At 47.8% G+C, this 17,041-nt stretch overlaps 1 protein-coding gene across 5 annotated transcripts in view; it reads left to right on the forward strand.

Moving 5' to 3' along the window:
• Window positions 1-17,041, forward strand: part of LBR (lamin B receptor) — an 806,934-nt gene that overhangs the window by 616,988 nt on the left and 172,905 nt on the right. For all 5 annotated transcript variants that reach the window (XM_085610386.1, XM_085610387.1, XM_085610389.1 and 2 more), the window contains exon 11: window positions 16,329-16,497. In XM_085610386.1, the coding sequence (XP_085466512.1) occupies window positions 16,329-16,497 (169 nt within the window). The remainder of the gene's footprint in view (window positions 1-16,328; window positions 16,498-17,041) is intronic.

A 17,041-nucleotide genomic window follows, 5' to 3' on the forward strand; every position in this document is an offset into this window, starting at 1 on the left:
TACTGGACGACAAGTCATAACCTCCATGAGATAGGGATGACGCAACAGACACTAGATCAGGTGAGCCTTCATACCCTCTTACTACCTGGAGGAAGGACTCCAACAGCGGCTCCCCCTTTGCTGAAAATAGCCCTCAAGTATTGGAAAAAAGCAATACAATACCCTAATAGGTCACTCCCCTACGCCCCTAATGTCCCATTGATAGGGATCCCCACATCAACCAGAGTAATCACAACTAGAAACATTTCTAGATGGACACGAGAAGGAGTGAACACTGTGGAGATGCTGTTCGCTGACAGTGTGTTATTCGACCATGGGAACTTTGTTAGAGAACAAGGGGTGCCAAATTCCCTTTACATTCTACATGCAAGCATCAGCAGGTATATTAGACGGCATTGGCTGCCAGATAATAGAGAGCCCCCCACACACAATTTAGTACACACACTACATCTTCTGGTCATTGGAAGGCATCTAACCCGATGGCTGTCTATGGGAATTCGCTCCCACATGTCAATTTCACTGGATGCGCTCCGAGAAAAGTGGAGCACTGATAAAGGTAGAGAAATAATTAACAAAGAATGGGACCTCATATTGAAATACCCCTGAAAAGTATCCTGCGACGCTAAATGTAAACTTATTTAACACATGGTGTTGCACAGGGCCTATCTTACAATGCACCAATTAAAAAAGATGTACCCGGAGGCAGAAGATCAATGCCCCAATGCTATGAACAGACTTCGGATCTGCTACACATGTTATGGGCTTGTCCTCGATTGGCCCCCTTCTGGGCAAATGTGATGAAGACCCTAGGAACTGTCACAGATATAGTAGGGGGAGACACGGCAGAATACTACATACTAGGACTGCGCCGTAAACGCAAGCATCAAACAGTTCAATGCCGAATTGCTTCCTTAGTCCTAATACTGGCAAAACGCTCACTTTTTTATGCTAGTAACTGGAGCCAGTAATTCGTGCTTTGCTCATATATTATATATAAAGGAGCAAATTCTTACCTTGTTTTCAGATGGACCATGAGCTCCTTGCAGAAAACCCCCCAAATACCTGGAGACTGTATTCTGCCTGCGAAAACTGACTTGCTCTGGTGCATGAGGAGCCAAGTGAGCAGCACCCAAAAAAAAGGCTTGCTCGTAAAATGTTCCCCCTCATGCAACCTTCCTTGATACCACCTCTCTCTCTGCAGATTCTGGTGGTTTTTCTCCTTGCCTGCATCTGTTGCTGTATTTTCTCAGACGTCTTCAGTGCACCTCCGTACTCCATGGCTGAAAAAATAATCTGAGGGCTTGCACACACACAAAGGGGGCTGTAGCCTCACCACAGGGATCAGGCTTCACAACCATCCCACACAAAAAAAACAAAAAAAGCACTTTCTGACTTTCAGAATATGCACATTATGTGAATCCAGAAGATTCTATGCTACAAAACTATTGTTACAGGTAAGTAACTATTTCATTCGCTGTCATGCTGGATTGTCAGTTATGAAAAGGGTAAAAGTCGCAAGGGCTCTGGGACCACGGAAGCACAGCTGGTTCGAATATGCCCTGGCCGGTCACGCTGAGTGTAGTGAAGATGGACAGCTGGGCAATGGAGGGCAAAGATGCACCTTGCGGTCAGGAGCTGGCGCCTTGGAGCGATGATTCTGGAGCGTCTGGGCCACTGCTGAGGTGGGTCTCAGGAGTCCTGATGTCCCTCTTCAGGTGTTGGCTCGCTGCAAACTTGGAGTCCGCTTGGACTCGGTTTTGTAAATTTTTGCAATGGGGATATTCTTGCCATTCAGCTCCAGTGGGTCTTCGAGCCTCAAGACTTGATGCGGAGGCCGAGCTGACCTTCCAGAGCAAGTGTACCATTTGCTAGCACTCTGGGACGTCTGTCAGGCTGGGGAGCTGGACAACCCCTGGACCTAACTTTGCTGTTTTTGAGACCTGCAGCTGTAGGGAGATAGCGCCGCTATCTCACAGAAGTTCCTTGGTGATGTGCGAAGTGCCGATGAACCTCTTGGGTTTGTGGAGGCCACACAGTTACGAAACGAGCTGGGGGATGGCGATTTTTGAGTTCTGTGGTGTCAGGCAGGAGTTTGCTTCCAAAGTTCCCCACGAGATCTGCAGTTCTGTAGTAGGGGATCTCTGTGTATAGTCATAATCTATGAATAGTCCCGCCCATGTGCGGGGACCCCGGAGCAATCAAAATATCTCTTAAGCTGTCCTGCATTTGCAAACCTGCAAAGACACTTAAGAGACAGACAAAATAATACAGCCTAATAACAACATGGCTGCACTGGCCAGCACTTCATCTGAAGTGAACACAAAAGCCAAAATAAAGTTTAAATGTCATTTTTTTTCAAATCTGACATGTTCCTTTATTGTATCACACTCCCTTCACCAAAATCTCTTTAAACAATAGAGAGGAAGGGGTGGACAGACAAGCCCTATAGGCTGTCATTATGTGTCTGCTAAAAGGATACCGTGCCTTTAAGGAACTCTCCAGAGACCCCCGGTATCCCAGGATGCACAGCCAAAGCAAGTTACTTTCAGTTCTTTTTTCCGGCTCCTGCTAGCAGGACCCTGGAGCATTGAGCTCTACCCTTTTGGGTGGATATTTTGGATAAAAATTGTTTTTTTTGATGAAAAAGTTTGTTCATTCGACGTCTAGAGCCTTTCTCTGCTGCATCCTGCAATTTGGTGCAGTTTGACCCGCTCTTAGCATGGCTTTATTTGATAAATGCCCTGAGTGTGGGAGGAAAATGGCCAAGACGGACCCACATGATGTCTGTATTCTCTGCTTATCACCTTCACATGTCCCTGCTACATGTGACATATGCAAGACCTTCTCCAAGAGGACCCTGAGGGACAGAGAGAAGATTCGCCTTCAGGGACAGGAGCAGCAGAGAACAGGTGGGACTTCTGGGCATGGAGGATCTCCTTCCCCATCCTCTGCCCATGCTTCAGCCACTGGAGGGACCTCCGGGCAGAAAAAGGAGCAGAAACGACGCCTACCAGCCGTAAGATCCCGTTCGACGTCGAGGACTAAGGCGTCGACGGCGAAAGGTACAGCACCGGTGTGTTCGCCGTCGATCCAGGGCTCTGGATCTCGGCGTCCTCGACGTTCGCCGTCGAAAGAGGGGCCGGCGAGACCTCGGACTAGGTCGCCGTCGAAGGCTTCACGGTCGACGTCGACACAACATCGACGTCGTACTGAGCCCCGCAGCCAGCGCTGCTCGCCGTCGAGGCGAGCCCGCTCGCCTCCTTCGCCGTTGACTCATGGATCGACGTCGACGACATCGACGCGAAGCCAACGGCGCCGGACGTCGAGGCGAGGGAGATCGCCGTCGAAGCGAAGGAGCTCGCCGTCGAGGCGAAGGAGAGTGCCGTCGAGCCGCAGGAGTTCGCCGTCGAGGCGAAGGAGATCGACGTCGAGAGGCGAAGGAGATCGACGTCGAGAGGCTCGCCGTCGAGATGAAGGCACTCGACGTCGAGAAGACGCCGTTCGACGTCGAGGGGACGCCGTTTGCGCTCAACGGCGAGGAGAAGCCGTACGAGGTCCACGCACGGCTCGACGTCGAGGACGAGATCGCCTGGTAACACTTCTTCGGTGATTACGATCTCCAGTCGTGGATCTAGGAGAGCGGGACGCTCCCCCTCGTTCACTTCGGCCTCTTCACGGAGTAGACCCGCAAAGAAGAGAAGGGTGGACGGAAGTCCGGACAGGGCTAGTCCGGGTTCTCCCGCAAGGAGTGATGGGAGAGAGTCTCCAATGGACCCCCTGCCGCTGCCTCCACCGCGACCGCAGCCTCAGCCGCGGCCTCAGACGCCTCCCGCACCTCCTCCTCCTCCTCCTCCTCCTCCTCCTCCTCCACCTGACCCCCGGCTCCCAGTGGCGCCTCCTAAGCGGCCTACGCCACCACCGCCTCCGGTGCCACAGCTCCCGCCTTCTCCTCGGCGGCCAGTGGCTCCTAAGAGACTGAGATCACGATCTAGATCGCGCCGGAGGTCACGGAGCAGACACAGATCGTCCACTCACACAAGGCATGGACGACGGAGGTATGGATCTCGATCCAGAGGCACGAGGTATTCGGACTCTTCTGGCACTGGACGGCTTTCCCCCACGTTATCGGAAACGCCGCCTACTAGAATCTCGCCAGTGGATGATATTGCCACTTTCCAAGATGTTCTGATGAGAGGGCCGCAAAATTGGGAATCTCAGTGACAGTACCATTTCCCCCTACCTCTGTGATATTAGAGACTTTACACAAGGCGCATCTATCACGCCCCCTCCTCCCTTTGGTTCCAGGTCTGGAGGAACCAGCCATGGAGGTCTTCTTGACACCGGCCATGGTGAAGTCTGCCCCCTCAAGGTTGCAAAAGAAATACAGGGCCCCTGATTCGGACCCGGCGTTCCTCAGGGTGGACCCTCCCCCGGACTCTGTCATTGTGGTCGCGGCTAGGAAGCAACATGCCACGTCGCCCTCTTCCATAGCTCCTCCGGATAAGGAGAGTCGCAAGATGGACTCCTTGGGGAGGAGGATGTGCTCTACGTCGGCCTCGACTATGAAGGCTGCTAGCGCCTCCGCTCTGCTGGGTCGCTATGACCGATCGTTATGGGACTCCCTGCAACAGTTTGCTGACTCCCTGCCTAGGGATAAACGGGAAGACTTCCAGGAGGTGTTGAATGAGGGCATGATGGTCTCCAACCAGATCATCAGTGCAGCGGGGGATGTGTCATTGCTGGCGGCCCATGGGTACTGTCATGGTGTACACATGAGGAGACATTCCTGGCTGAGACTTACCTCTCTAAAGCCTGAAGCGCAGCAAAAGATTGCTAACTTGCCTTTCTCTGGCACGACGTTGTTCGGGTCTCATGCGGATGACGAAATGGCCCGCATGAAGGCCGAAGCAGAAACCCTGAAGGCCGTGGGGTTGGAAAAACCCAAGGAACAGAAGAGATCATTCCGTTCCTATGGCAGGCGTTATTCTAAACAACGCGGCCAAGGGCGTCAGTCTGGTCAACAACAACAACACCAGCAACAACAACAGTTCCCGAGGCAGTCCTTTCAAAAGCGCCAGAGGGGCAGTGGCCAGCATCAATCCTCGTCGGGGAACAAAGGCCCGGCCGGGTCGAAGCCCTGAAAGGTCACTTCCCCCTCATCCGTTACCCGCTCCGGTGGGGGGAAGTATTCAATACTATCTGGCAGAGTGAAGAACAATAACTCATGACAAGTGGGTGCTGAATATTGTTTGCAATGGGTACAGTCTTCGTTTCACCAGCCCGCCTCCACAGATTCCACCAGTGCGCTCTCCCTTCATGGTGCGGGAGCTCCAGTGGGAGGCGGATGTTCTGTTAAAGAAGAAGGCGATAGAAACTGTTCCTTTGAGGCAAAAAGGAAAAGGTCTTTACTCAAGGTTCTTTCTCATCAGGAAAAAGGACAAGAACGAGTTCAGGCCTATTCTAGATCTGCGTCAAGCAAACAAGTGGATCCGCAGAGAAAAGTTCCGTATGTTGTCCCTGCATCAGATTTATCCTCAGTTGCATCGAGGAGACTGGCTGTGCGCCATAGATCTGCAGGACGCTTACTTTCATGTGCCGATCGCACAAAAGCATCGCAAGTTCCTGAGGTTTCTGGTAGGCAACAACCATTACCAGTATACGGTACTCCCGTTTGGTCTGAAGTCTGCACCAAGGACGTTCTCCAAGTGCATGGCAGTGGTGGCAGCACACTTGCGGCAGAACAAAGTGTTTGTGTATCCATACCTGGACGATTGGCTGATCAAAGCTTCCACGTACCAGGAAGCCCAGTGTCATTTCAACAGGACAGCTGCCTTGCTTCATCGCCTGGGACTGCACATCAACATGTCGAAGTCAGTGCCGATCCCTGTGCAGTGTCTCCAGTACTTGGGGGCCTCAGTCAATACTTTGAACGCAAGCGTGTGTCCTTCGGAGGAGAGACGCTTATCTATCCGTTGGAAGGCCCTGCACCTCCTCTCAGCCCACTCTCCTACAGTGAGGACGGTGTCCTCTTTACTGGGGTCGATGGCTTCCTGCATCTTTCTCACCCCCAATGCACGTCTGCATATGAGGCCTCTGCAGGAATGTCTGGAGGATCAATGGGACCAGAGGCGGGGGCGTTGGGAGGACACGATTCATCTGTCCCAACATGCTCTACAGTCTCTGAAATGGTGGTGCTCCTCAGAGAATGTCTGCAAGGGGACTCCCTTTCACAAGGATATTCCGGTCCAGACCATAGTGACCGATGCGTCTCTCCAGGGCTGGGGAGCGCATTCGGGCCCTCTTCAGATTCAGGGGATATGGTCACAGACGGAGTTGACTTACCACATCAACTTTTTGGAACTCAGAGCAGTACACTTGGCCCTGAAGGCGTTCCATCCCTCCTTCAAGACGAACTCCCTGCTAGTTCAGACGGACAATACTACTACCATGTATTACCTCAACAAGCAGGGGGGGCTCCCGTTCACGCACGCTGTCTCGGGAGGCACAGGCGATCTGGAATTGGCTGGTGGCCAGGAACCTAACGATCACGGCAACTCATCTGCCGGGAGTGCAGAATGCCCAAGCCGATGCGCTCAGCAGGCTCGTTCAAGAAAATCACGAGTGGGTGCTAAACGGCGACGTGCTAAGAGACGTCTTCGCAGAGTGGGGCACTCCGGATATCGATCTGTTCGCTACGGCAGAAAACAGCAAATGCCGCGACTTCGCGTCCAGGTACTACCAACCAGGGACACTGGGGAATGCCCTATGGATCAGCTGGTCCAACAGCTTTCTCTACGCCTTTCCTCCCATTCCCCTGATTCCGGCGGTGCTGATCAAGCTGTCGCAATCCAGAGCCAGGATGGTCCTGATTGCTCCGGAGTGGCCGAGGCAATGGTGGTTCACCGACCTTCTTCACCGGTCTGTTCTGCCTCACCGGCGCCTGCCGTGTCGGCCGGACCTTCTCACGAAATTCGAAGGACAGATGGTTCACCCCAATCTCTCGTCCTTGAGTTTGGCAGCATGGCTCCTGAGCTAGTACAGTATGGACACTTGAACCTACCTCAGGACTGTATGGAGATCTTGAAAGAAGCGAAGAGACCGTCTACGAGGACTTCTTACGCCTATAAGTGGAAGAGATTCTGCTGATGGTGCACGGCAAAGGACATTGACCCTACCTCCTGTAAAGAAGATGTTATTTTGCCTTATCTGCTTCAGTTAGCTCAATCTGGGCTTAATTTTCAGTCTTAAAGTTCATCTCGCAGCTTTGACTGCGTATAGAAAGGGCCCTTCCCAAACCTCATTTTTTCAAATCCCTGTGATTAAAGATTTTTTGGAGGGTTTGCGTAAGGTGTTTCCCCCTGTTAGACGACCTTCTCCACCATGGGAATTGAACGTGGTGTTGTCCAGATTAATGAGGGAGCCTTTTGAGCCTATTCATAAGGCTTCTCTGCAGAATTTGTCCTGGAAGGCTGCCTTCCTTGTGGCCATTACATCGGCCAGGAGAGTAAGTGAGATTCAGGCTCTGTGTTGTCAAGAGCCGCATACTGTATTCCATGCTTCTAAAGTGGTAATGCGTACTCATCCTAAGTTTTTGCCTAAAGTGATATCTGATTTCCATGTAAATCAAATGATAACTTTGCCTACATTTTTTCAGCATCCCCACCTCTCCGGCGGAGAGGTCTCTGCATTCGCTAGATGTGCGTAGAGTGTTGAAGTTCTATCTAGATAAGACAAAAGACATCCGCAGGTCGGATCAACTGTTTGTAAATTATGGTTCAGTAAGAACTGGTCTAGCTACCGCGAAACAGTCCATCTCCAGATGGATTGTGTCCTGTATTCAGCTCTGTTATCAGAAAGCTAATAAGACGTTAGGGGGTAAGCCTACAGCACATTCGACTAGGGGCAAAGCAGCGACTACAGCTTTGCTTAGGAATGTTCCAATTGCTGACATTTGTAAGGCTGCCACCTGGAAGTCGGTCCATACGTTTACAAAGCATTACTGCCTGGACTCTGATGCTAGGGCAGATGCGCAGGTTGGACAGGCTTCGCTGAGGAATTTGTTTGCACAGTGATTTGTTGGTGTTCGGTTTTTTACTCCACCGCTGTTTGTTGGTTGGGATGGGCTTGCCATTCTATTCATAGATTATGACTATACACAGAGATCCCCTACTACAGAAGGAGTAGTTTCTTACCTGTAACTCCAGTTCTGTAGTAGGGGTATCTCTGTTATAGTCATAAGCGACCCTCCCTCCTCCCCGGTGGAGTAACCTGACAGTATCAGGCCTGTTGTTATACACCTTCAAAAAGAACTGAAAGTAACTTGCTTTGGCTGTGCATCCTGGGATACCGGGGGTCTCTGGAGAGTTCCTTAAAGGCACGGTATCCTTTTAGCAGACACATAATGACAGCCTATAGGGCTTGTCTGTCCACCCCTTCCTCTCTATTGTTTAAAGGGATTTTGGTGAAGGGAGTGTGATACAATAAAGGAACATGTCAGATGTGAATAAAAATGACATTTAAACTTTATTTTGGCTTTTGTGTTCACTTCAGATGAAGTGCTGGCCAGTGCAGCCATGTTGTTATTAGGCTGTATTATTTTGTCTGTCTCTTAAGTGTCTTTGCAGGTTTGCAAATGCAGGACAGTTTAAGAGATATTTTGATTGCTCCGGGGTCCCCGCACATGGGCGGGACTATTCATAGATTATGACTATAACAGTGATACCCCTACTACAGAACTGGAGTTACAGGTAAGAAACTACTCCTTCTCTGTCCAAAAGGGTTTCTTCGCCCGTCTTCTTCTTGTGTCCATCTCTACTAGTTTCAGGGTCTGGGGATGCCACCCATACTAAATTTAGGGGCGTTTACAAGGGACTTAGGTTCTGAAAAGGAGCATACAATTGAGCGTAATACCTTCATTAATTATGCACAAGCATGTAATTAAACATCTGGGGAACTTGTAATGAGAAATGTCCAGCCCATGTACTCTATATAACTTCTCTGTTCACATCCAGGAATTGACATGGATATTGCAGGGGCATTTCTGATCATGCAGATAAGTCCCACAGGAGATATAGTGCACCCTGGCTTAGGAATTTAAGGCCTGCCATAGGGATGTCAATGTTATATCCCATGCAGTGTGTGGGCATGGCACACAGAGATGTGTGCCATGTCCATCTTTGGTTATGTCTGTGCAATTGCAGTGCACCTGGCCTTGGTGAGGGGGTCCTAGGGTGACACAATTCATGTTGCTGCCCTTGGGATCCCTCTTCAGTGCCAATGCCCTGGGTACCATCCGTGACCATTTACTAGGGACTTACTAGGGGTACTGAAGGTGTGCCAATTGGGAAACAATAGGTACAGTTTAGGGAAAGAGCTTCTGGCACAGAGGGGCCCTGTGCACTTCCAGTCGAAATTACATCATTTTCCATGCAAAAAGTGGGGGCTAAACATGTCCAAAAGAGGCACTTTCCTACATCATGGCTCACTGATAATCACTTTCCACTGCACTGTCACTTGGAGCACCTTTTTGGATTTGCTTACATACTACGAGATGTTCAGTCTTTTGCCTGTATGATTCAAAATACAAAATGAAAAATATCTGTAATGTGATTGTATGAAATCTTTATCAGTTAAACTACTAATTGACTTAGACTACAGGTCAACAGCATATTCATTTTCTTTTTAAAAGAAATTATGTTTCAAATGTTTCCTCCCGGGAGAATCCTTGTTTGTATGACCGCCTTTACAATCATGGGTATCCAGTTGACAGCAGGATTCACCGTTCCCTGCCCCACTGACAGTCCATAACATCAGAAAGGTGGGTCTTGCAGCTCGTCAGAAGGAGCTACTCTTTCCCCTTTGAAACTGCCCCACCCTCCATGCCAACCTGTCACAACGGGCTGATGGAGGATCATCCTTCCTCCACGAGGAAGTCATGGCCATAGAGAGGGTTTCAGTACCAGAAGTAGACCGCAGTTGCTATTCCCGCTACTTTCTGGTCCCCACAAAGGAAAAGGGCCTTCGTCCTTTCCTTGATCTACAGGTCCTCAACTTTTTCATCAAAAAGGAGAAATTCTAGGTGCTCACGTCTTGTCTGCCATGGACCCAGGAGACTGGGGTGTAATGTTGAGCTTGCAGGATGCCTATTTCCACATTCCTGTCCTGCATGCCCGCCGGTGATATCTGCGGTTTACTGTAGGCCACAAGCATTTACAATTCACTGTGCTCCTCTTTGACCTTACCAGTGCCCCTTGGGTGTTCCTCAGGGTGATGGCGGTGGTCGCAGTTTATCTGCGGAGATTAGGGGTGCCCGTCTTGCCCTATCTCGATGACTGGCTGTCAAAAGCGGGTTCGCCCCAGGTTATCGTCTCCCACCTAAAGAGTACAGCGAAACTCCTGCACTGGATGGGTGTAGGAAAGTGCCCTTTTTGACATGGTCACCCCCCACTTTTTGCCTAGTACCTGGTGAAATTTTGACAGAGTGTGCTGAGTTCCTGTCTACCAGGTCTCCAACACCTGTGTTCTTTCACAAAAACTCTTCGAAAATTAACACTTCAGCCCCCCTCTAAGTCCTACTCAATGGTACCCCTTTGGAAGGTCCACTGCGGTTGCAGCACAAACTGTGCCACACTAGAAACCCCTCACCAAGATCATGCAAATCGCTGTTGCAAGCTGCGTGTCTTGGTGCAGACAAAACCGAAGAGTCAACATCGCACACAGCCCTTTGTGCCATACAGACTCTTTATGAGATATAGGTAAGCCACCCCTACAGAAGACCTTGCAGCACGAAGGCAGGGTGTGCTATATCCCATGTGTGGACATATCCGCCCAAGCAGATATGACCCTGCAATGTCTAAATCCATTCTTAGACACTCTAAGTGAACAGGGAAGCCATAACGCGTACATGGGCTGGACACTCGTCATTACAAGTTTCCCAGCTCCAGGATGGCTTCACTGTACCCCAAGATGATTGCTACTAAACATCTCATCTTAATAAACCTGCACTGATGCCAGTGTCAGATTTATGAATAAATGTACCCAGAGGGCATCTAAGGGTGCCTCCTATAAAACTACGGACTACTAGTGTGGTTACCGACTGGTCTCAGCCAGGCTGCCACCACTAGACATGCTTCTGGCCTCCTTGGGTGAGAGCCTTCTCTCTCCGAAGCAGGGAACAAAGCCTGCTCTTGGTATGGGTGTTTACACCTCATCTAAGTAGGAACTGCCTTCCAGGGCGGGAGGCTTCAAAGCCCATGCTGCCTTTGAAATGCGACTCAGGCCTCTCCAGTTAATAGAAGATGCCTACCCCCCTGTCCTGACCCCACTTTTGGTGGGAAGACAGGTAGTAAAATTAGGTAGATTAGGAGGTGTGCTCACACCTAGCCAGCACCACCCTTAAGGGGGGCAGCTGATGTGGACCCCACTTTTTAGAATCCTCTATCTTGTGTCGAAGCCGGCCGACATACCTTCTCAGCACCCAGTCTGCTCGGCCTGGTTAACGACAAACCAGATGTGCTCCCTTGTCCCTACGGCCCTTGCGATCCTAGCCCTCGTTTGGGAGCTCTCAGACTTGACTACAAGTCCCCCGGTGCAGCCTGTCTTTAGAGGGCCCACCATAGTGCCAGCTACCTACTCCCTGCTCCGGGGGAAATTTGCGACACACTAGACAAACTGTTGGTAGAACACTGGGCCTTGGCTTCTTGTTATCCTAAACCCATAAGGTGAACCTCTACAACTGCCTGTGCTTTACCTACCTGCTTTTTCCTCCCATACGATTGTATGGTGTGTAATTGCGCACAACTTTGAACTATTTGCTTCACTTTGAAAATTCATAAGAAATGCTGTACTTACCATTGAACGTAGTTTTCGGTTAGCAAATATAAATAAAAAGAATTGTTATTTTTCTAAATTGGTCTCAAATTTATTCTAATGTGTGTCTAATTTATTGCCTCTGTGAGTACAGCAAATGCTTAGCACTACCCTCTGATAAGCTTAACTGCTCGCCAACACTACCACAAATAGAGCGTTGGTGTACTTTTGCCTCTGTAAACCAGTTGGGGGACCCACTAGACTCTTGACTGTATACTTAGTTTTAGTGCACTATATAGAGTGCCAGCTTCCTACCCTGGGGTTCATTATCAAGGTGCCGAAGTCGCACTTGACTCCGTCTCAGGCACTCCCTTTCATCAGAGCTGGTCTGGACACAGTCGAGTTTCGAGCTTATCTCCCGAGTGGCGAGTTCAGGATAGTCAGGCTATGATAAAAATGCTTCAGCCTCTATTTTGGATTTCGGTGAGTCAGACCCTGAGGCTGATGGGACTCATGGCCTTCTGCATCCTGCTTGTGACACATGCCTGATGGCACATGCGGGCTCTGCAGTGGGACTTGAAGTTTCAGTGTGCACATCATCTGGGGAATCTCTCTGACATCTCGGACAAAACTGCAAAGGACCTGCAGTGGTGGCTTACAAAACACGATTGGGTCAGCAGCAGACCCTCTCCCTTCCCAAACCAGAGCTGACAGGAGTGACAGATGCCTCGCTCCTGGAATGGGGCTGCCAACCTGCTGGACCTCCGTGCGATCCAACTTGCATTGAAAGCCTTTCAACCCTCTATCAAGGGAAGGTTAGTGCAGGTGTTCACCGACAACACCACTGACATGTGATACTGCAACAAACAGTATGGGTGGAGTCATGGGCTCTATGTCAAGAGGCCCTGCGCCTCTGGACAAGGCTGGAACAGCAGGGCAGATCCCTGGTGGTTCAACACCTGCCAGGTTCACTGAACGCTAGAGCGGACAAACTCAGTCTTCGATGTCCAGCGAATCACGAATGGAGTGGCACACTCAGGATGAAACCCCTGCCTCTAAACAAGGCTCTACAAAGAGAGTCTGCAATTCAGTTTAGCCAAAATAAATTTTTGGTCATTGTAAATATCTCAATATTTGTTATTTTTCTTCGCGTACATAATCAATAAATAGAAAAACTCCAACCATCCTCGCCACACAGAATAAACACCACAGTAGCCATTCAAGCTCCACACATACCATTCATACCATAACAATGCACTCAGATACAAATATTATAAAACATCTCATATATTAAGCCATAACAAGACACCCTTCTAATCAAGGCTGAATGTGGCCACGAGAAATTCCTGTCATGAAGTTGTTTCTGAATATCAATGGGCCACATAGATACACTTCTTAATTCGCTAAGGCAGCACTTTGTATTGTTCAATATATTGTGTGCTTTGTATACATTCAGTAATAGCATAATATATACTTCAATCATTTTTCGGTGTCAAGATGGCTATAACTCTGGTGCCGTCGCGTCTATCGGTGAAAGGTGATCAGCCGACCACCCACCTTCTTGAGGGCACAAACTGATGACTCAAGGAAGTAAAAACACAGCCGGGAAGGGGAGAAGTACAAGCACAGCCAGGGTGGGAGAAAGTGCTCTTCCAGAAGATTGTGATTTCACTTTTGTCGTTGTTCAGCTTCAGGCAGTTGTCTTCATCCAGTGGGTGATTTCAGACATGCAGGCATTGAACTTGATCCGAGTAATAGGAGTCGTGTCTATGAGGGAGAAAATGGATGATGACGGTGCCTGGGTTCCTGGCAGGGTTTGAAGTTGTGTGATTAGTGTGCCTTATGGCGATTAAAGACCCAGAGGTTAGGTCGTGTGCCATCAAACACAAGATGTTGCGGCCTTCATGCAATTTAACTAAAACTCTCAATCCCAATTTTATGATGCACCCACAGATATCATAATGACTATGTGGTCAAAGCCATGTTCTTGCCCGCCTGTTAGTGGACAGGCAGTGCGGCGTCATACACCCGCACCTGCTGATTCGTACAGTGTAACCAAGCACCCTTCTCTGGAGAGTCATGTTGTAAAGGCCTCAACCGGTAAGGTGAACCCTAACTTTTTCCCACCAATTTTTCTGGATAGAGAATCCAAAAGGATTGATGCTTTGGGTAAACATGTTTTCCTTTGATTGCTTAGCACTGCAGTCAATTAATGTGGTCTGTCTGTTGGGCGCTACATGCCTGCCCTTTGGTTCATGGCTAGTAAGATCTTGCCTACAGTATCGAAATACATATGCGCCCTTTTTGCCTCAGAGGATACATTATGGGCAGGACATGTCCAAGTATTTTATCTGCATCTGTTTGGATACCAAAGACTGCATTAGCAGAGCGGAAGGTACTAGTGTTGTCATCCATAGGTATATCTTTATGAGCTCTAAAGTCAGCAGAGCTACAGCGCCTTTTTTAGCATTGTTGACCTCGCCAAACAATTTACATACCATTTAGGACCATTGCTTGTGGTTCAGAGTGGTCCACAAATGCTTTCTGTTGGCAGTGCTCCACTTCGTCCTTACCCCAGCCTCTCAGGTGTTTACCAAAGTGATTACTGTGGTCACTTCCAGTCTTTTTTTTTTAAATCAGTCTTTGCATTGGTTTCGTAGTATTAACAAACATCAAAACAGTTGTATGTTCAGAAAACTAGAATAAAATCATGTTCATCCAAACCATAGACACAGACGGTTGAACCATGCATTCCCATATTTTATATTTTTTCACACAGCAGCGTGATTTATAAACAATTTTTTTGGCAGCAGTGCAGTAGTCCATTCCATGTAATCATTCTTGTAGTGAAGAGCAGCCTTGTCCATCCTGTGTCAGACTGTTACTTGTCGCAGCAAATCATTGACTGTCCGGAGAACAAGTATTCCATAATTCGACTAGCTCCTGAAGGCTGGCTCACCATAGTCAGTCATGCACAACCTCCAGACGAGGGCCAGCCTTTTGACATCATCAATGACCCAAACTCAGCGTCGCACCTGACCTCCTCTTGTACCTTCTACAACAGTGATTCTTAATCTTTTGACTTCTCTGAACCTTTTCTTAATCAATACTGGAAACCGGGGACCCCCACTGAATCATAATTGTAATCCGAGGAGTCCAATACATGCATTTTTGATGATTTGAAACCCCAAACCATACACAAAAATACAGTAAGAGCAATCATCAAACAAATACACAAATTATTAAATATTTAATTTAATTTCCAAATATAACAAAATCAGAATTTTAATTTGAAGATTCGAACATTCTAATTCAATATACCGTTCCTACTACATTCAGATTGATGCACTTGCACTGCTACCACAAATCTGAGGATACCTACTTAATTTTTAGGCCCAATTTCAAATTCTTTCACTATTACAGAATGCCTTATATTTTTCCATTTAACATTTTGCTGCTTTATTTATATACATCTATTTGTTAATACCAGGGGTCCATGGACCACTGTAAAAACCACTGTTCCACACGACTTTGATAAAAGCTGAATCAGTGGATAAACATGTAGCAGGCTCCAGATGAAATGAACCCAGAGAACTAAGGACTGCTCAGTCTCACAGTCTCACCGCCCATAGAGTATTGCGTTGGGCTTTATTCATAAGGTGAGGAATTTGTTGGAAGATTTCGTATCTAACAATAATACCATTAATGGTTTTATCTTCTTGCAGATTCCTCACCATCATCTCTCCAGTGATATGGTGATGTGCATAATAAGATCTCAAGGAATGCAAGCATGTTAAATGCTGTTATTGTCGCTGCCTGTGTTGTCTCGGTTCTTCTCCTCATGCCTTTAATGGGGAGCAGGAAAGGTACCAGTTGTTGAGTCCAGTGTGCCATTTGGCTCCTAATATACTCCATTGTCATCACATCTGGTGAATTAAGTCATGGATGAAACTTCATAATACCACATGTTGACACTGGAGAGCTATTGCTGAGGAAGAGATTCCCAAACAATGTATTGCCTGTAGGGATATCTGCGGGAGGATTATGTATCCACCAGAAGTATTGTTACTGAAAGTAAGTACTTGTCACAATCGATTCTCCTTCCACCCCGGGCTTAGTTTCAATAGTTGCTCTCTTTCAGTCATGTGCTTTGAAAATCTGAACTATGATGGTCTTTAGAAGAAGTGGGAGTGTATGGTACATTTACTTGATTGGTTAAAGTTTGGGTGCTTTTCAGTGAAGCGACTGTACTACCAACCAAACACTGTGTAGGCCTAGAAACATTTTAGTAATATTTATCTGGGATTTTCAGACTGACTAAAGCATGTGAAAGTATGAACCATATAAATGCTGAAGAACTATAGGTACATGCAAATAACAAGCTCCTTCTGTTTTGCACCTGTAGGCAAAGAATGAAAGTAGTATTAAAAGTGATAAATATATTAACAGAATATCTATTTGCTTCATAGGTTTGTTCACTAATCTTTCTCCTTTGTTAAACTAATCTTTTACTGTTTTAGGAAGCAATTTTGACTACTATGGATATTGTTCATGATGGATTTGGTTTCATGCTGGCATTTGGCGACTTGGTCTGGGTTCCATTTATGTACAGTTTACAAGCTTTCTATCTGGTCAACCACCCCCATGAGATTTCCTGGCCTGTAGCTACTGCAATTGTTGCTTTAAACAGTAAGTCGCTATAAATTAACACCCATGTGATGTTTTTGTGCAACAGGATAGTAAGGGACCGCTCAGGAAAAAAAGAAACAAATAATGTAATACAAGATGACTTAACGGTGTATACTTCTGTTATTGTAGCCCTCATCCCACTGTTCATCAATACCCGGTGGCATACAAAAATTTCTATTTGACATGTACTCTGTTCTTCTCTACGCTTATATCTTGAGGATATTAAAAACCTGTTACTAATCACCAAAACAGATGCTAATTTTTACCTCAGTCAGTACTGGTGCCCATGGTCATTTGACTCAGGATGTCTCTGAAATATGGTGAAAAGTAAGGGGTTTTGGTGCATTCTTCTGTTGGCAAATTAAGCGATCCTTCTGTGGCTACGTTTTCTACAGCATGCTGTCATCTCTGTGGTGAGGTATTCATTGAGAGACACACTCCTCAGTTGTCCAGCTCTTTCATAGGATCAGGAATCTGTTTTGTGTTTCTTAAGTGAAGATTCCCATTATAGGGGGAGGGTGTTTCAATATTGCCATGGAGGGGA

Source organism: Triturus cristatus, chromosome 6, assembly GCF_964204655.1.
Source record: "Triturus cristatus chromosome 6, aTriCri1.1, whole genome shotgun sequence".
In the NCBI taxonomy this organism is placed as follows: domain Eukaryota; kingdom Metazoa; phylum Chordata; class Amphibia; order Caudata; family Salamandridae; genus Triturus; species Triturus cristatus.